This window comes from Salvelinus namaycush, chromosome 14, assembly GCF_016432855.1.
Source record: "Salvelinus namaycush isolate Seneca chromosome 14, SaNama_1.0, whole genome shotgun sequence".
Taxonomy (NCBI): domain Eukaryota; kingdom Metazoa; phylum Chordata; class Actinopteri; order Salmoniformes; family Salmonidae; genus Salvelinus; species Salvelinus namaycush.
The window spans coordinates 3135747-3157156 of NC_052320.1; the positions used below are offsets into that span (position 1 = coordinate 3135747).

The window sequence follows — 21410 nt, forward strand, 5'->3', positions numbered from 1 at the left end:
TACCATAAAGGCCTGATTGGTGGAGTTCTGCAGCGATGGTTGTCCTTCTGGAAGGTTCTCCCATCTACACAGAGGAACTCTAGAGTTCTGTCAAAACTATGAAATAATACATATGGAATCATGTAGTAAGCTAAAAAGTGTTAAACGAATCTAAATATATTTTATGTTTGAGATTCTTCAAATAGCCACCCTTTACCTTGATGACAGCTTTGCACACTCTTGGCATTCTCTCAACCAGCTTGATGAGATAGTCATCAGGAATGTTTTTCAATTAACAGGTGTGCCTCCTTAAAAGTTAATTTGTGGAATTTCTTTCCTTAATGCGTTTGAGCCAATCAGTTGTGTTGTGACAAGGTAGGCTGAATACCGAACTGTGCCCAGGAGCCCTGACTCCTCCCATTAATAATGTTAGTCACTCTCACTCAGATATCATTAACACCACATAACATTTGTAGAATTGCAGAAAATGTGCTTCAAAACTGCACATATTGCTCTCCAACCCATGGCAAAATTGGTAGAATTTCAGGAAACTTGCTTTAAAACTGCAGCATTTTCTCTCCGCCCCATGGTATAATGTGTAGAATTGTTGGAAATAAATGTAATATTTTCTCTCTGCCCGTCAAGAGGTGGGGCCACTACAACATTTTGCCCTCATACTTCTCTTTGGTAAAACATTAGAGCCAGAAAACAAACAGAAAAACAGGAATGAAGAACTCACGTTCCATCCTCGTTACTCCGATAGAAGACCAGGAAGGGGTCCGACTTCCCAAAGAAGTCTTTCCTGTCCAGCTTGTGGGCACAGAACTGCATGGTGGCAACTTCCTGGAGCAGAGAGAGAGAGAGAGGAAGAGGGAGAAAGAGAGAGAGAGGGGGGACAGAGGGGGGGGGGGGGGGGGGCAGAGAGAGAGGGGAAGAGGGAGAAAGAGGGGGTGGCAGAGAGAGAGGGGAAGAGGGAGAAAGAGGGGGTGGCAGAGAGAGAGGGGAAGAGAGCGAAAGAGAGAGAGAGGGAGGGGGGCAGAGAGAGGGAGGGCAGAGAAGGGGGGGCAGAGAGAGAGAGAGTGAGGGGGACAGAGAGAGTGAGGGGGACAGAGAGAGAGAGAGAGAGAGATGGAGGGTGGGAGATGGAGGGAGGCAGAGCGAGAGAGATGACCAAGAGAGAGAACGGAGAAAAAGACAGAGAGAGGGGACAGAGAGGGAGAGAGAGGAGACATTACATTGTAAATCTCCAGCAGGATTGCAGGTTCTCTGTATGCTTCCTGTTGTATTTTGTATATGGTGTCTTGTGCCAAGATATAAAAGCACTGAACGACCAAACAAACCCATTGGCTGCATCCTAATAAGCAACACACCACAGCAGCATCGCATAGCCAGTGAGCCCTGATTTTAAAATCCAAAATCCTAGCTAAAGAAAGAACAAACACATTAATAATTATTACTCAAGTCATGTTCTGCATTCAAAACTAGGAGTATCGAAAAGCAACGTTTAAAATGTAATGTGCAACCTTGTGGTTGTGAAGGTTGTGATTACAGCCCTAAACGCCTGAGAGTGCATACAAAATGGGGCTCTGAAATAGAATAGGTTTAGAAAATGAAAATGGCCTTTAAGTCTCTGTATGGAGGGTGGGATAGAGGGGGTTTAGTTCAGCTAATGATACATTTTAAAGCCTGGTATTATTATCATAATCACACTCATTCTGGCAGCATTTAAGTGTTCACGCACCGCCATTATGGAGACAATGGGTACTTCCCAAATTGTACCCCATTTCCTACGTAGAGCACTCCTTTTGACCTCGGCCAATAGGGTGTCCCACAGGGTTCTAACCAGAGACAAGGGTGCTATTTGGTACACATAAAAATTAATGCTCCCCAACCCCGTAATGGCTGTATTGTATGTAATGTCTGTAATGGCTGTGCTGCCAGAGTAATGGCTGTAATGGCTGTGCTGCCAGAGTAATGTCTGTCATGGGAAGGAAAGGGAAAGGGGGATACCTAGTCAGTTGTACAACTGAGTGCCTTCAACTGAAATGTGTCTCCGGATTTAACCCAACCCCTCTGTATCAGAGAGGTGCGGGGGGCTGCCTTAATCGACATCCACGTCTTCGGCGCCCGGGGAACTGTAATGTCTATAATAGCTGTGCTGCCAGTGTAATGTCTGTCATGGCTGTGCTGCCAGAGTAATGTCTGTAATGGCTGTGCTGCCAGAGTAATGTCTGTAACGGCTGTGCTGCCAAGTAATGTCTGTGCTGCCGGGTGCAGTACATTACAATACAATACAGTATGCTACAGAATAGTATTCTACAGTATAAAACAGTATAGTGCAGTACAGTATAATACAGTATAGTGCAGTACAGTATAACACAGCATAATACAGTATAGTGCAGTACAGTATAACACAGCATAATACAGTATAGTGCAGTACAGTATAACACAGCATAATACAGTATAGTGCAGTACAGTATAATACAGTATAGTACAATACAGTATTATACAGTACAGTGCAGTACAATACAGTACAATACAGTACAGTATAATACAGCATAATACAGTACAGTGCAGTACAGTATAATACAGTAAAATACAGTACAGTATAGTGCAGTACAGTACAATACAGTATAGTACAGTACAGTATAATACAGTACAGTATAATACAGTACAGTGCAGTACAGTATAATACAGTATAATACAGTACAGTGCAGTACAGTAAAGTATAATACAGTACAGTGGAGTACAGTATAGTGCAGTACAGTATAATACAATATAGTGCAGTACAGTACAAGTACAAGACAGTACAATACAGTATAGTGCAGTACAGTATATTATAGTACAGTAAAATACAGTATGTACAGGCTAATAAAGTATAGTATAATACAGTATAGTACAGTACAGTATAATACGGTATAGTGCAGTACAATACAATACAGTATTATACAGTAAAATACAGTATAATACAGTACAGTATAATACAGCACAATACAGTACAGTATAATACAGCACAATACAGTACAGTGCAGTACAGTACAATACAGTATAGTGCAGTATAGTATAATACAGTATAGTGCAGTACAGTATAATACAGTATACAGTATAGTGCAGTACTGTATAATGCAGTATAGTGCAGTACAGTATAATACAGCACATTACAGTATAATACAGTATAATACAGTATAGTGCAGTACAGTATAATACAGAATAATACAGTACAGTATAATACAGCATAATACAGTATAGTGCAGTACAGTATAATACAGTATAATACATTATCGTGCAGTACAGAATAATACAGTATAGTATAGTGCAGTACAATATAATACAGTATAATACAGTATAGTTTAGTACAGTATAATACAGTATAGTGCAGTACAGTGTAATACAGTTTTGTGCAGTACAGTACAGTATAATACAGTATAGTGCAGTATAATACAGTATAGTGCAATACAGTATAGTGTAGTACAGTATAATACAGTATAATGCAGTACAGTATAATACAGTATACAGTATAGTGCAGTACTGTATAATGCAGTATAGTGCAGTGCAGTATAATACAGCATATTACAGTATAATACAGTATAGTGCAGTACAGTGTAATACAGTTTTGTGCAGTACAGTACAGTATAATACAGTATAGTGCAGTATAATACAGTATAGTGCAATACAGTAGTGTAGTACAGTATAATACAGTATAATGCAGTACAGTATAATACAGTATACAGTATAGTGCAGTACTGTATAATGCAGTATAGTGCAGTGCAGTATAATACAGCATATTACAGTATAATACAGTATACTACAGTATAGTGCAGTACAGTATAATACAGAATAATATAGTATAGTACAGTACAGTATAATACAGCATAATACAGTATAGTGCAGTACAGTATAATACAGTATAATACAGTACAGTATAATACAGCATAATACAGTATAGTGCAGTACAGTATAATACTGCATAATACAGTATAGTGCAGTACAGTATAATACAGCACAATACAATAGAGTGCAGTACAGTATAATACAGTACAGTGCAGTACAATATAATACAGAATAGTACAATAGAGTGCAGTACAGTATAATACAGCACAGTGCAGTACAGTATAATACAGCATAATACAGTATAGTGCAGTACAGTATAATACAGCACAATACAATAGAGTGCAGTACAGTATAATACAGTACAGTGCAGTACAGTATAATACAGCATAATACAGTATAGTGCAGTACAGTATAATACAGCACAATACAATAGAGTGCAGTACAGTATAATACAGTACAGTGCAGTACAATATAATACAGAATAGTACAATAGAGTGCAGTAGAGTATAATACAGTACAGTGCAGTGCAGTACAGTATAATACAGTACAGTACAGTGCAGTACAGTATAATACAGCACAGCACAGTGCAGTACAGTATAATAAAATATAATACAGTATAGTATAGAGGATGAGACTGCAGCATCTCAATAGGGCACAGTCATCAGATATGAATGGAAGCCCAATTTTCACCAAGTTGTCATTCATTCATGTGTAGACAAAACCATTTTCTTCTCTCTAAAATGCAGCCAATAGCCATCAGGTCTTTGTCACATAGATAATGATGTGGTTTCTCAGAGCCTGAAAACATGTTCTCTATCGATCCTCATGACCCACATCACTCACAGTACATCCTCTGACCTGCTCCACAAACTACCACAACCTCCACAACCAGGCTCCAGGTCTTGGACATCAGCCCACAACTGGACTCGCAGACCTGGGTTTAACTAGTATTTGTTTACTGTGGTTGATTGAGCTTGCCTAGCACAGTGGAACCAATGAAACCGAGCTCTGCCTTGGCCAGCAGCCCACAACTGGACTAGCAAACCTGGGTTCAACTAGTATTTGTTCACTTTAGCTGCGGTTGATTGAGCTTGCCTAGCACAAGTGGAACCAATGAAACCGAGGTCTGCTTTGGCCAGCAGCCCACAACTGGGCTACAACCTCTGCCTCCTCAAAGCACAGACCCTAGGCTACGTTCCATTATACACACTAACATACCACTTAGAATGTACACCCAATACTGCTTTATACCAAAATTGCTACTAATATGGACCTTGGAACGGTACCTGGGATAGAATATCTGATGGATGTAATAGTGCAGAATTAAATTAAATGTTTTCTTCTGAAAACTGAGCAGCTCTGATTAGCTCTGTAAAATCCAATCAACACAGTTGGAAAAACAAGATTATAATTTTGAAGGTGAGAGAAAAGTTAACTGCTGATTACAACTGTGGTGACTAAATGGACTCAAGACGTTGTATTGCTGTTTTCTCTTCAGACGTAATCACTCTACCAGTTATTAGATTGGTGCAATTATCTCTGTCTTGGTCTGTCTTGGTCATGTTTCTGTCTGTGACTAGAGTTGCTGTTGTTGTTGTTGCTGATGTTGTTGTTGTTGCTGATGTTGTTGTTCTGTCTTAAAACAATAGAAGAAAGCGAGTCATTAAATGTGTTGCCAGGCTGTAGCTATGGATTTAGCAAAACAAGATAGCGACATATTGCGTGACTCGACGGTACCGATATGGAACCATCATTTTACACCGACGGTACCGATATGGAACCATCACTTTACACCGACGGTACCGATATGGAACCATCACTTTACACCGACGGTACCGATATGGAACCATCCCTTTACACCGACGGTACCGATATGGAACCATCCCTTTACACCGACGGTACCGATATGGAACCATCACTTTACACCGACGGTACCGATATGGAACCATCACTTTACACCGACGGTACCGATATGGAACCATCCCTTTACACCGACGGTACCGATATGGAACCATCACTTTACACCGACGGTACCGATATGGAACCATCACTTTACACCGACGGTACCGATATGGAACCATCACTTTACACCGACGGTACCGATATGGAACCATCACTTTACACCGACGGTACCGATATGGAACCATCCCTTTACACCGACGGTACCGATATGGAACCATCACTTTACACCGACGGTACCGATATGGAACCATCACTTTACACCGACGGTACCGATATGGAACCATCACTTTACACCGACGGTACCGATATGGAACCATCCCTTTACACCGACGGTACCGATATGGAACCATCCCTTTACACCGACGGTACCGATATGGAACCATCCCTTTACACCGACGGTACCGATATGGAACCATCCCTTTACACCGACGGTACCGATATGGAACCATCACTTTACACCGACGGTACCGATATGGAACCATCACTTTACACCGACGGTACCGATATGGAACCATCATGTTACACCTGATACACCGCAAATCTTAATTAGTGACACCAGGACCTTGTTGTGACTCATATCTCAGTCTTTAGTACTTGGGGAAACTCAGTGTAAAATGTTCTTGTTTCTTATTGATTGCATTGATGATGTGACTCTGTGACAGAGCCTGGGGAGAGGCCACTGCCACGGACCAGAGCTAAAAGGGTCTCAGGGTACAGAGGCTCAGTGAGGCAGAGTTAACAGTTCAAACTTACGTTTTATTTCATAATTAACCAACAGAAATGCTTAAAGTATAACTTCAGAAACAAAGACGCTCTTAACCTAAAAGCCAGTCACGTCCCCAGCAGCAGCAGCAGCAGAAGCAGCAGCAGCGTAATCAAGTATTGGGGCTGATTGTCCAGCCAATCACACAGTTGATTGGCTTATGGGCTCCATTAGCCTCCCGTCTCGGAAGGTTCCGGTAGGTCCCGGAAGGAGGTGTGAGGGTGTTGCAAGAGGGCTCGCCACCTCGAGCGCCACAGACTCAGTAAAAACAATTGATCACAGAAAGATAAGTTTGAAGTAACTTATCACTTGAAGTAATAAAAAGTCAATAACCACGTACAGTCGTTGTATTTTAACTTTTTTTTGTACATAATGTTTCGTCATCATTTCCTATTTTTCACTCAAGATACAAACTTATACCAACGAACAACAACTTAGACACACACAAACAATGACCACATCTCATCTGCTCAGACCTGCATGCTAACATCCTCACACCAATTAGTTTTTCTTGGTCGTCCATTTTAAGACTGAAATAGTAATGTTAATGATGGCGGATTGATTGATTTCCAAGTTTTTAGTATAAATTTTGTCAAGATGAGAAGAGAATCGTCCAGCCCGTTGTGTATCCCACTACACCCCCATATGACATGTCTTGAAATATGCAGACAGACGAATTAAAAGTACATTTGAATACTTCTGACAGACAACTTTCTAGCACCACCCACAACTTCTGGACTTCGCAGCATTCCCAGAAATCATGGCTTATTGAGTCATTATTAGTTTTACACTTGAGACGTGACTCTGCCGTTCTGCTGTAGAATTTGTGAATTTTGTCTCTTGTATAATATATTCTATACATTAGTTTATATTGGATTAGGTGTGCATTTTCGTTAACTGTAATTTTGTTAGTTTTGCTCTAACTTCCCCTCCATCTTGCGCCAACATCAGTTCTTGGTTCCAATAGTTTATATATTTATCTAAAAGATTGTCAGTTGGATGTTCTCTGCATGGTTTTGTATATTTTCCCTATTTTATGAACACCCCTTTTCTGACTCAAATAAGCTTCCCTCAAGGTTCGGATCATTTCCTATGACTGAAAAGAGCTTCTGGACATCAAACAAGCGATCAATTACCTCGATTTGGACAAAAAAATCTACTTCAACGAGTCGGCAGCTCTGGATGTTCTGCTTACTCCGGACCATGGCCCGGTTGCATGAAACCTCTTAAGTGTTTCCCTTGAGGGTTTACCTTAAGGAATAATTTTCCCTTACCAAAGGGAATTGATTAAGGGCATTAATTTGAAGGCATGTATGGCAGAAATAGCTTTTGGTTACCATGGAGACGGCCTGATTCAATGACTAGAGGTCTCCTCAAAGAGATCGCTTTCATTTTGTGAGATAGCAAAACAGAACTTCTACAATCAAGACAGGATAACCAAAATACTTCAGAAGATAATAAACCATGTTTTTATAGTTACTTTTTTCTCAACTTGTTTATATTACTTTCTAGTAAGTCAAGCTAGCTGACAGAGTAGCTATAGCTAACTAGCCTAGCTAGCTTTGTAGCCATGGATTGTGCACCTTTTATTAGCTAGCTAGCTGGTTGATCTTTACCGTTTGTAACCACAGCAGATTAAAGAAACATTAATCTCCACAAATGTGGTTTCATTTCTATCCTTACTGAATGATGCAGAGAATTGACCTCATGGGCACCCTTACATTTTTCACTTAATTTAAGGGGGAAATCCACCTTAAAATGTTTTGTGTAACTGACTTTATTTAAGGAAACTTTATGGGAAAGATGAGGGGAAAATGTACTTAAGGTGTTTTATGCAACTGGGCCATGTACTTTACTATTTAGTACTCAGGCCCTAATGCCCGGGACTCGAAAGAGGAAGTAGTAGCGAAAGAGAGGCAGGCGAACCGGCACCCTGACGAGACTACGTCGATGAGCAAAAAGACTGCCACTGCCCTCTGCTCTATTGGCGAACGTACAATCAATGGAGAACAAACTGGATGAGCACCATTCAATAAATATCTTTTAATGGGATCTGAAAAACGGTAATATCCACATTATTTTCAGAGTCGTGTCTGAACGAGGACATAGATATACTTTTTGCTGGTTTTTCTATGCATCATCAAGACCGGACGGCAGACTCTGGTAAGACGAAAGAAGTAGGTGTGTGTGTCTCTTTGTTACCAACAGCTTGTGCTCGATATCTAATGTTAAGGAAGTCTCACATTTTTGCTCGCCTGAGATAGAATACCTCATGATATGCTGCAGACTATTCTATTTACCGAGAGAGTTTTCATCTATATTTTTCATAGCTGTCTATGTACCACCACAAACTGATGCTGTCACTAAGAACGCACTCGACGGGCTGTATAGGTCCATAAGACATTCAGAGGCGGCGTTTCTCGTGGATGGTGATTTTAAATGCAGGGAAACAAAAATCCGTTTAAGTCATTGCTTGAAATGATGCGCTTGCTTCTCCACTCGTGCGTCTCTAGGCAAATTATATTTACAGGGCTGGATCCCAAAATACATTTGGGAGTTACTCTAACACAAAGGCCTGATTGGTGGAGTGCTGCAGAGATGGTGGTCCTTCTGGAAGGTTCTCCCATCTCCACAGACAAACTCTGGAGCTCTGTCAGAGTCACCATCGGGTTCTTGGTCACCTCCCTGACCAAGGCGCTTCTCCCCCGATTGCTCAGTTTGGCTGGGTGGCCAGCTATAGGAAGAGTCTTGATGGTTCCAAACTTCTTCCATTTAAGAATGATGGAGGCCACTCTGTTCTTGGGGACCTTCAATCCTGCAGAAATGTTTTGGTACCCTTCCCCAGATCTGTGCCTCGATACAATCCTGTGTCGGGGCTCTATGGACAATTCCTTCAACGTCATGGCTTGGTTGATGCTCTGACATGCACTGTCAACTATGGGACGTTATATAGACAGGTGTGTGCCTTTCCAAATCATGTCCTATCAATTGAATTTACCACAGTTGGACTCCAATTACGTTGGAGAAACATCTGAAGGATGATCAATGGAAACAGGATGCACCTGAGCTCAATTTCAAGTCTCATAGCAAAGGGTCTGAATACTTATGTAAATAAGGTATCTGTTTTTTATTTCTAATACATTTGCAAAAATTTCTAAAAACCTTGTTTTTGCTTCGTCATTATGGTGTACTGTGTGTAGATTGATGAGGAAAAAGTATAATTTAATCCATCTTATAATAAGGCTGTGACGTAACAAAATGTGGAAAAAGTCAAGGGGTCTGAATACTTTCCGAACGCCCCTTGATTTTTCCCACATTTTGGTTTTATACTAATTTTCTGTATCAATAGCCTCTAAAATATATGTAAACAGACCATAAATGTCTCAGATGTAGTTCCCTTGCAAAGCTATGTGTCCTAGTATACAATATCAGTACTTGTTGGATTTACAACTTGTCTAAGTCCTATCATCAACTGATTTCAACCAGTGTGTTGCTGAATGGAATGTTTGGCGTAATGGCAGTTAATTTGAAAAACGTATGGAATCATTCTTCTAAAACTGGCTGGCTAGCTAGCTAACATACAAACATCAGATAAATTATTCACATTCATTGCTTTAAACAATATCTTCTAACAGCATTGGCAAACCATGGTTGACTAACTCCCTGACCAACATGTCTGACCTTGGGACCATCAAAAGTAGGTTTATGTCCATTCTCATATTCTAATTCCTAATTCTATGGTGAAGCAAGCAATCCTACAAGTTATTCCACTGGGGGTTTGTGGACCAGATGATTGTGGGAACGGCCATCCTACAGGTTATCCCATTGGGGGTTTGGGGACCAGATGATTGTGGGAACAGCCATCCTACAGGTTATCCCATTGGGGTTTGGGGACCAGATGATTCTGGGAACAGCCATCCTACAGGTTATCCCATTGGGGGGTTGGGGACCAGATGATTGTGGGAACAGCCATCCTACAGGTTATCCCATTGGGGGTTTGGGGACCAGATGATTGTGGGAACAGCCATGCTACAGGTTACCCATTGGGGTTGTGGGGACCAGATGATTGTGGGAACAGCCATCCTACAGGTTATCCCAATGGGGGTGTGGGGACCAGATGATTGTGGGAACAACCATCCTACAGGTTATCCCATTGGGGGTTTGGGGACCAGATGATTGTGGGAACAGCCATCCTACAGGTTACCCACTGGAGGTTTGTGGACCAGATGATTGTGGGAACAGCCATCCTACAGGTTATCCCATTCGGGATTTGTGGACCAGATGATTGTGGGAACAACCATCCTACAGGTTATCCCATTGGGGGTTTGGGGACCAGATGATTGTGGGAACAGCCATCCTACAGGTTGTCCCATTGGGGGTTTGGGGACCAGATGATTGTGGGAACAGCCATCCTACAGGTTATCCCATTCGGGATTTGTGGACCAGATGATTGTGGGAACAACCATCCTACAGGTTATCCCATTGGGGGTTTGGGGACCAGATGATTGTGGGAACAGCCATCCTACAGGTTACCCACTGGAGGTTTGTGGACCAGATGATTGTGGGAACAGCCATCCTACAGGTTATCCCACTGGGGGTTTGGGGACCAGAAGATTGTGGGAACAACCATCCTACAGGTTATCCCATTGGGGGTTTGGGGACCAGATGATTGTGGGAACAGCCATCCTACAGGTTGTCCCATTGGGGGTTTGGGGACCAGATGATTGTGGGAACAGCCATCCTACAGGTTATCCCACTGGGGGTTTGGGGACCAGAAGATTGTGGGAACAGTCATCCTACAGGTTATCCCAATGGGGGTGTGGGGACCAGATGATTGTGGGAACAGCCATCCTACAGGTTATCCCATTGGGGGTTTGGGGACCAGATGATTGTGGGAACAGCCATCCTACAGGTTATCCCATTGGGTTTTGGGGACCAGATGATTGTGGGAACAGCCATCCTACAGGTTATCCCATTGGGTTTTGGGGACCAGATGATTGTGGGAACAGCCATCCTACAGGTTATCCCATTGGGGGGTTGGGGACCAGATGATTGTGGGAACAGCCATCCTACAGGTTATCCCATTGGGGGTTTGTGGACCAGATGATTGTGGGAACAGCCATCCTACAGGTTATCCCATTGGGGGGTTGGGGACCAGATGATTGTGGGAACAGCCATCCTACAGGTTATCCCATTGGGTTTCGGGGACCAGATGATTGTGGGAACAGCCATCCTACAGGTTATCCCATTGGGGGTTTGGGGACCAGAGAAGTATTAGTGTGGCGCACCACAGCCGGGGGACGATGTTAGAGGAGGATAATACAGCTCAGTATCCACTCTTTCTTCTATCAGGGACTAGTACCAGGGACTAGTACCAGGGACTAGTTCCAGGGACTAGTACCAGGGACTAGTACCAGGGACTAGTTCCAGGGACTAGTTTCAGGGACTAGTACCAGGGACTAGTACCAGGGACTAGATACAGGGACTAGTACCAGGGACTAGTTACAGGGACTAGTACCAGGGACTAGTTCCAGGGACTAGTTCCAGGGACTAGTACCAGGGACTAGTTACAGGGACTAGTACCAGGGACTAGTTACAGACTAGCTCTACTAACTCTCTCTGTCTAATGTTACCCAGAGCTCTACTAACTCTCTCTCAGTCTCTCTCCTCTCTCTCTCTCGCTCTCCCTCACTCCCTGCAGTCTCTTCCCTTCTCTTTCTCCCCCTCTATCTCTCCTTCTTCTCTCTCTCTCTTTCTCTGTCTATCCCCTCTCTCTCCTTGCACTCTCTCCCCCCTTCCCCCCTTCCCTCTCACCATCTTCCCCCTCCTCCCTCTCTGTCAACACACTTTATTTAGTCCCTGTAGTTGTGTTTCAGAATCGACATCCATCTCAGGTTTGACTTCAACACAACAAGCGGTGTATTAATGTCCTTCCTGGAGAAACTCCTCAGCTGCCTCACTCAATTTGTTGCTCACAGGTGGCCTGTGATGTGGTAAACAAAATCCAGATGGATGGAAGTGATCCCGAAGCACCAGGCAGCTTTAAAGTTGTTAGAATTCACAATCCTGGGAGTTCCATTTGACAATAAGATTCCCACATACATTCTGGAACTATAAACTGTATTTTTTCCTTACACGTTAAAACAGCTTTACAGGGGTATCTATTTTTCATAGTTCAAGTCTATGTAATCCATGTAGTTTAGGTATCAGTCGTGCCTGCTTTTCCAGACCTTTGTCTCTCTAATCGACTCTGAAACAGTGGGGAGATGACCTCTTGTGAGTGAAGATAATGATCATTTGCATTTATATTAGAAGCCTGCTGTGTAAGTGGTGCTTTGTGGCAGTGAGGCGAACTCTTCATCATCATAGATCTAATGTACCTCACACAGACCCCTGAAGGACTGGGGAAAACGCATGCACGCACACACGCACGCGCACGCACGCACACAGAAGTACTCTAGCACACTTTTGGACCACAACACATCAGTCACATAGTGGAATGTGTGGGACTATTTGATTATTTTACAGAGATGATGGTTATATTAACCCTGACAATGTAAGTCAGAACATTGTGTCCAGATGACGAGCGTGTGCGCTAGCCTATCTGTACTGTCAGTCATGAAATGTGTGAACGTGGTTGAAGGACATGGGTTATTTGCGCTCGAGGCTGGTCTTGTTAACGGTTCAAACAGAATGTTCTAGCGATTCTGTATGCTGCGGAGTCTTTGAAGAACAGTGTGCTTAGAGACGCCTGCAAAGTGCTCTCTCTTTAGCTAGCTGCTGCCTATATGTTCAGGGGGATAGATTGGGACAGCACATCATGCATTGGCTTTTAATGTATTTTTACATTATCCTATTCGTAATTTACCCTGAGAACACTTTATGACAAATGCTAAAATGGTTATTGCATTATATGGCCTGTGCATTACAGCCAGATGCACTAGGACTGTAACTTCATAGTAATAAACCAATCCATTCTGAGTTCAGTGGATTGGTTTACAGTCATTCAGAGGAGCCTGATTGTTCTGCCCAATAAGTCTAGCCACTACCCCCTTCCCCTCGCTCCCTCTCTTCCCCTCGTTCCCCTCTTTCCCTCGTTCCCTCTCTTCCCCTCGCTCCCTCTCTTCTCCCCATTCCCCCTCTTCCCCTCGCTCCCTCTCTTCTCCTCATTCCCCTCTTCCCCTCGTTCCCTCTCTTCCCCTCGCTCCCTCTCTTCTCCTCGTTCCCTCTCTTCCCCTCGTTCCCTCTCTTCCCCTCGTTCCCTCTCTTCCCCTCGCTCCCTCTCTTCCCCTCGCTCCCTCTCTTCCCCTCGCTCCCTCTCTTCTCCTCATTCCCTCTCTTCCCCTCGCTCCCTCTCTTCCCCTCGCTCCCCTCTTCCCCTCGCTCCCTCTCTTCCCCTCGCTCCCCTCTTCCCCTCGCTCTCTCTCTTCCCCTCGCTCTCTCTCTTCCCCTCGCTCCCCTCTTCCCCTCGTTCCCCTCGTTCCCCTCGTTCCCCTCGTTCCCCTCTTCCCCTCGTTCCCCTCTTCCCCTCGCTCCCTCTCTTCCCCTCGCTCCCCTCTTCCCCTCGCTCCCCTCTTCCCCTCGCTCCCCTCTTCCCCTCGCTCCCTCTCTTCCCCTCGCTCCCTCTCTTCCCCTCGCTCCCTCTCTTCCCTTCGCTCCCCTTCTTCCCCTCGTTCCCCTCTTCTCCTCGCTCCCCCTCTTCTCCTTGCTAGAGCGTCACCTCTCTCTACCTCCCCTGCTAGAGCCTCTTCTCTCTCTACCTCCCCTGCTAGAGCCTCATCTCTCTCTACTTCCCCTGCTAGAGCGTCATCTCTCTCTACTTCCCCTGCTAGAGCCTCACCTCTCTCTACCTCCCCTGCTAGAGCCTCATCTCTCTCTACCTCCCCTGCTAGAGCCTCACCTCTCTCTACCTCCCCTGCTAGAGCCTCATCTCTCTCTACTTCCCCTGCTAGAGCGTCATCTCTCTCTACTTCCCCTGCTAGAGCCTCACCTCTCTCTACCTCCCCTGCTAGAGCCTCATCTCTCTCTACCTCCCCTGCTAGAGCGTCACCTCTCTCTACCTCCCCTGCTAGAGCGTCACCTCTCTCTACCTCCTCTCCCTCGCACTTTATCAGCTCCAGTTAATTAATAAAGTAGCTTTTCTGCTTTAGGTCTATACGGAATGGATCTAGTTGTCCTCGGGTCCGTTTGGAGTGGGTCTCTATATTTAAAAAATGTATTTATGCCTATGGGTCCGGATGGGAAAGCCCCAGATCCATTTCGGAATGGGTGCAACCTTTTGGACCCGTGAAGGCCTCTAATATATAGTACAGTATAGTGCATTGGTTAAAGCTCAATGTTAAATTCAAATCTCCATACCATCATATCTAAGCCAATATGACACCAATATCAATGAAAATTTGCAAATCAAATTGATTGGAGGTACACGACACACTCCTCGCCTCTCATCATGAGCCGTCCGGCCGTTACCGAGATCCACATACCGGATTGTTAACAGGGTCGTTAGCATTAGATATATTTTTTTTAAATGTCTTGCCCTGACCTACCTCAAGATCTAGACATCGGATGAGAACAAGACCACAGCATCCATGAAGTGATCAATAGTCTCAATAGTGATCATTAGTCTCAATAGTGATCAATAGTCTCAATAGTGATCAATAGTCTCAATAGTGATCATTAGTCTTGCAAACGTATTGGCAAGACTAATGATCACTATTGAGACTATTGATCACTATTGAGACTACAGTGTTGATTAAATGTAATAATTTATCACTCTCACATTCTAATTTCCATCCATTAAGAAACAACGATGTGCTACCTTTTGCTACCTTTTCTGCTGAATATCAGAGTTCTAAAACCGGACCAAAGCACTTGGTCCGGTTTCAGCTAGTTAATAGTGCAGCAACAACGCTAGTAACGAGCTAACACCAGTCAGATGAGAGGCAAACTATAAGCAAAGCTACAAACAAATGATGATTTGAGAAGGTTTGAATCCTAAGCAACCTGCATACACATTGTTTGAAGTACAATAGACCAACATAGCTACCGTAGTAGGTCAAAGCTGTGAGCTGGAAAACCTTGGTAGAGCATGGGTGAAGTAGGCATTGTGGTGCTCATGAATTTCCTTTCTTTTTCAGCTTCAGACCAATCCCTACTTCTCATTTAAAACGTTTTTTTTTTTTAATGCAGTATATGGGTCTGATATTCACGATACGTATGGATACAATCTTCCTATGGCTCAACACATCGCTAATAGACAGGGTTATTAGTGGGTTTTAGGCACAAACAATATAGGTTTTTATTTTCCTTTGTCTCAAACTATCACTAACAGTCTCTGGTTATTCTCTATGGCCTAGCTGGCACACACAGTGGAGGTTTCTATCTTATGTCTTGACAATGAGTTGAACATTTTTAAAAAGCATTATGTTGATGTACGGTACACTATTTCAATGGCGTTGATTGACTGTACGGGGAAAAAGGTAACAGTTAAATATGTTGTACTTACTCTGCAGTTTCCCAGCTCCTCGACTGAAAGGATAATGGTACCACATTTCTTCCCAGGGATACCACTACAAAACAACAGAGAGAGAAACAGAGATAAAAGCTCCATCATGTGCTCATTACATTTAGTGTTGACATGACAGTGCATTATAATGGGACTTCCACCTTTCGTCTTTTCTCTGTGAATCCTATACATTCAGGAACCAAACAGCACTGAGGAGGACTGTCTCTTATAAACTCCCTAAAAGTGCGCCCCAATCTGTCTTGATGTTTTCTTTCATGAACATACAGTAGGATTTTGAATGTTCCCAGCCCACAGTAGAATTAGACTGTTCCCAGCCCACAGTAGAATTAGACTGTTCCCAGCCCACAGTAGAATTAGACTGTTCCCAGCCCACAGTAGGATTAGACTGTTCCCAGCCCACAGTAGAATTAGACTGTTCCCAGCCCACAGTAGAATTAGACTGTTCCCAGCCCACAGTAGGATTAGACTGTTCCCAGCCCACAGTAGGATTAGACTGTTCCCAGCCCACAGTAGGATTAGACTGTTCCCAGCCCACAGTAGAATTAGACTGTTCCCAGCCCACAGTAGGATTAGACTGTTCCCAGCCCACAGTAGAATTAGACTGTTCCCAGCCCACAGTAGGATTAGACTGTTCCCAGCCCACAGTAGATTTAGACTGTTCCCAGCCTACAGTAGGATTAGACTGTTCCCAGCCTACAGTATAATTAGACTGTTCCCAGCCTACAGTAGAATTAGACTGTTCCCAGCCCACAGTAGAATTAGACTGTTCCCAGCCCACAGTAGGATTAGACTGTTCCCAGCCCACAGTAGGATTAGACTGTTCCCAGCCTACAGTAGATTTAGACTGTTCCCAGCCCACAGTAGAATTAGACTGTTCCCAGCCCACAGTAGAATTAGACTGTTCCCAGCCCACAGTAGGATTAGACTGTTCCCAGCCTACAGTAGAATTAGACTGTTCCCAGCCCACAGTAGAATTAGACTGTTCCCAGCCCACAGTAGAATTAGACTGTTCCCAGCCCACAGTAGAATTAGACTGTTCCCAGCCCACAGTAGAATTAGACTGTTCCCAGCCCACAGTAGGATTAGACTGTTCCCAGCCTACAGTAGAATTAGACTGTTCCGAGCCTACAGTAGAATTAGACTGTTCCCAGCCCACAGTAGATTTAGACTGTTCCCAGCCCACAGTAAGATTAGACTGTTCCCAGCCCACAGTAGAATTAGACTGTTCCCAGCCCACAGTAGGATTAGACTGTTCCCAGCCCACAGTAGATTTAGACTGTTCCCAGCCTACAGTAGGATTAGACTGTTCCCAGCCCACAGTAGATTTAGACTGTTCCCAGCCTACAGTAGGATTAGACTGTTCCCAGGCTACAGTATAATTAGACTGTTCCCAGCCTACAGTAGAATTAGACTGTTCCCAGCCTACAGTAGAATTAAACTGTTCCCAGCCTACAGTAGAATTAGACTGTTCCCAGCCCACAGTAGATTTAGACTGTTCCCAGCCTACAGTAGGATTAGACTGTTCCCAGCCTACAGTAGGATTAGACTGTTCCCAGCCCACAGTAGATTTAGACTGTTCCCAGCCTACAGTAGGATTAGACTGTTCCCAGCCCACAGTAGAATTAGACTGTTCCCAGCCCACAGTAGGATTAGACTGTTCCCAGCCCACAGTAGAATTAGACTGTTCCCAGCCCACAGTAGGATTAGACTGTTCCCAGCCCACAGTAGGATTAGACTGTTCCCAGCCTACAGTAGATTTAGACTGTTCCCAGCCCACAGTAGAATTAGACTGTTCCCAGCCTACAGTAGGATTAGACTGTTCCCAGCCTACAGTAGAATTAGACTGTTCCCAGCCTACAGTAGAATTAGACTGTTCCCAGCCTACAGTATAATTAGACTGTTCCCAGCCCACAGTAGAATTAGACTGTTCCCAGCCCACAGTAGAATTAGACTGTTCCCAGCCCACAGTAGATTTAGACTGTTCCCAGCCCACAGTAGGATTAGACTGTTCCCAGCCCACAGTAGAATTAGACTGTTCCCAGCCCACAGTAGAATTAGACTGTTCCCAGCCCACAGTAGAATTAGACTGTTCCCAGCCCACAGTAGAATTAGACTGTTCCCAGACCACAGAAGAATTAGACTGTTCCCAGCCCACAGTAAGATTAGACTGTTCCCAGCCCACAGTAGAATTAGACTGTTCCCAGCCCACAGTAGAATTAGACTGTTCCCAGCCCACAGTAGAATTAGACTGTTCCCAGCCCACAGTAGAATTAGACTGTTCCCAGCCTACAGTAGAAGTAGACTGTTCCCAGCCTACAGTAGAATTAGACTGTTCCCAGCCTACAGTAGAATTAGACTGTTCCGAGCCCACAGTAAAATTAGACTGTTCCCAGCCCACAGTAGGATTAGACTGTTCCGAGCCTACAGTAGAAGTAGACTGTTCCCAGCCCACAGTAGAATTAGACTGTTCCCAGCCTACAGTAGAATTAGACTGTTCCGAGCCCACAGTAAAATTAGACTGTTCCCAGCCCACAGTAGGATTAGACTGTTCCGAGCCTACAGTAGGATTAGACTGTTCCCAGCCTACAGTAGATTTAGACTGTTCCCAGCCCACAGTAGAATTAGACTGTTCCCAGCCCACAGTAGAATTAGACTGTTCCCAGACCACAGTAGAATTAGACTGTTCCCAGACTACAGTGTATTCTCCTGTTCCCAGACTACAGTGTATTCTCCTGGACCCAGACTACAGTGTATTCTCCTGTTCCCAGACTACAGTGTATTCTCCTGGACCCAGACTACAGTGTATTCTCCTGGCCCCAGACTACAGTGTATTCTGTTCCCAGACTACAGTGTATTCTCCTGGACCCAGACTACAGTGTATTCTCCTTGACCCAGACTACAGTATATTCTCCTGGACCCAGAATACAGTGTATTCTCCTGTTCCCAGACTACAGTGTATTCTCCTGGACCCAGACTACAGTGTATTCTGTTCCCAGAATACAGTGTATTCTCCTGTTCCCAGACTACAGTATATTCTCCTGTTCCCAGAATACAGTGTATTCTCCTGTTCCCAGACTACAGTGTATTCTCCTGGACCCAGACTACAGTGTATTCTCCTGGCCCCAGACTACAGTGTATTCTGTTCCCAGACTACAGTGTATTCTCCTGTTCCCAGACTACAGTGTATTCTCCTGTTCCCAGACTACAGTGTATTCTCCTGTTCCCAGACTACAGTGTATTCTCCTGGACCCAGACTACAGTGTATTCTCCTGTTCCCAGACTACAGTGTATTCTCCTGGACCCAGACTACAGTGTATTCTCCTGTTCCCAGACTACAGTGTATTCTCCTGTTCCCAGACTACAGTGTATTCTCCTGGACCCAGACTACAGTGTATTCTCCTGGACCCAGACTACAGTGTATTCTCCTGGACCCAGACTACAGTGTATTCTCCGGTTCCCAGACTACAGTGTATTCTCCCGTTCCCAGACTACAGTGTATTCTCCTGTTCCCAGACTACAGTGTATTCTCCTGGACCCAGACTACAGTGTATTCTCCTGTTCCCAGACTACAGTGTATTCTCCTGGACCCAGACTACAGTGTATTCTCCTGTTCCCAGACTACAGTGTATTCTCCCGTTCCCAGACTACAGTGTATTCTCCTGTTCCCAGACTACAGTGTATTCTCCTGTTCCCAGACTACAGTGTATTCTCGCGTTCGCCGACAACAGTGTATTCTCCCGTTCCCAGACTACAGTGTATTCTCTTTTTCCCAGACTACAGTGTATTCTCCTGTTCCCAGACTACAGTGTATTCTCCTGTTCCCAGACTACAGTGTATTCTCCTGGACCCAGACTACAGTGTATTCTCCCGTTCCCAGACTACAGTGTATTCTCCTGTTCCCAGACTACAGTGTATTCTCCTGTTCCCAGACTACAGTGTATTCTCCCGTTCCCAGACTACAGTATATTCTCCCGTTCCCAGACTACAGTGTATTCTCCTGGACCCAGACTACAGTGTATTCTCCTGGACCCAGACTACAGTATATTCTCCTGGACCCAGACTACAGTGTATTCTCCTGTTCCCAGACTACAATGTATTCTCCTGTTCCCAGACTACAGTGTATTCTCCTGGACCCAGACTACAGTGTATTCTCCTGGACCCAGACTACAGTGTATTCTCCTGTTCCCAGACTACAGTGTATTCTCCCGTTCCCAGACTACAATGTATTCTCCTGTTCCCAGACTACAGTGTATTCTCCTGTTCCCAGACTACAGTGTATTCTCCCGTTCCCAGACTACAGTGTATTCTCCCGTTCCCAGACTACAGTGTATTCTCCTGTTCCCAGACTACAGTGTATTCTCCCGTTCCCAGACTACAGTGTATTCTCCCGTTCCCAGACTACAGTGTATTCTCCTGGACCCAGACTACAGTGTATTCTCCTGGACCCAGACTACAGTACATTCTCCTGGACCCAGACTACAGTGTATTCTCCTGTTCCCAGACTACAATGTATTCTCCTGTTCCCAGACTACAGTGTATTCTCCTGGACCCAGACTACAGTGTATTCTCCTGTTCCCAGACTACAGTGTATTCTCCTGTTCCCAGACTACAGTGTATTCTCCCGTTCCCAGACTACAGTGTATTCTCCCGTTCCCAGACTACAGTGTATTCTCCTGTTCCCAGACTACAGTGTATTCTCCTGTTCCCAGACTACAGTGGATTCTCCCGTTCCCAGACTACAGTGTATTCTCCTGTTCCCAGACTACAATGTATTCTCCTGTTCCCAGACTACAGTGTATTCTCCTGTTCCCAGACTACAGTGTATTCTCCTGTTCCCAGACTACAGTGTATTCTCCTGTTCCCAGACTACAGTGTATTCTCCTGTTCCCAGACTACAGTGTATTCTCCTGTTCCCAGACTACAGTGTATTCTCCCGTTCCCAGACTACAGTGTATTCTCCGGTTCCCAGACTACAGTGTATTCTCCCGTTCCCAGACTACAGTGTATTCTCCTGTTCCCAGACTACAGTGTATTCTCCTGGACCCAGACTACAGTGTATTCTCCTGGACCCAGACTACAGTACATTCTCCTGGACCCAGACTACAGTGTATTCTCCTGTTCCCAGACTACAATGTATTCTCCTGTTCCCAGACTACAGTGTATTCTCCTGGACCCAGACTACAGTGTATTCTCCTGGACCCAGACTACAGTGTATTCTCCTGTTCCCAGACTACAGTGTATTCTCCCGTTCCCAGACTACAGTGTATTCTCCTGTTCCCAGACTACAGTGTATTCTCCCGTTCCCAGACTACAGTGTATTCTCCCGTTCCCAGACTACAGTGTATTCTC

General features: G+C 44.4%; 1 protein-coding gene across 1 annotated transcript in view; it reads right to left on the bottom strand.

Moving 5' to 3' along the window:
* LOC120059549 (laminin subunit alpha-5-like) overlaps positions 1-21410 on the bottom strand; it is a 316678-nt gene that overhangs the window by 170535 nt on the left and 124733 nt on the right. Inside the window, 2 exon segments of the mRNA XM_039008682.1 lie at positions 719-822; positions 16041-16104. Coding sequence (XP_038864610.1) covers positions 719-822; positions 16041-16104 — 168 coding nt within the window.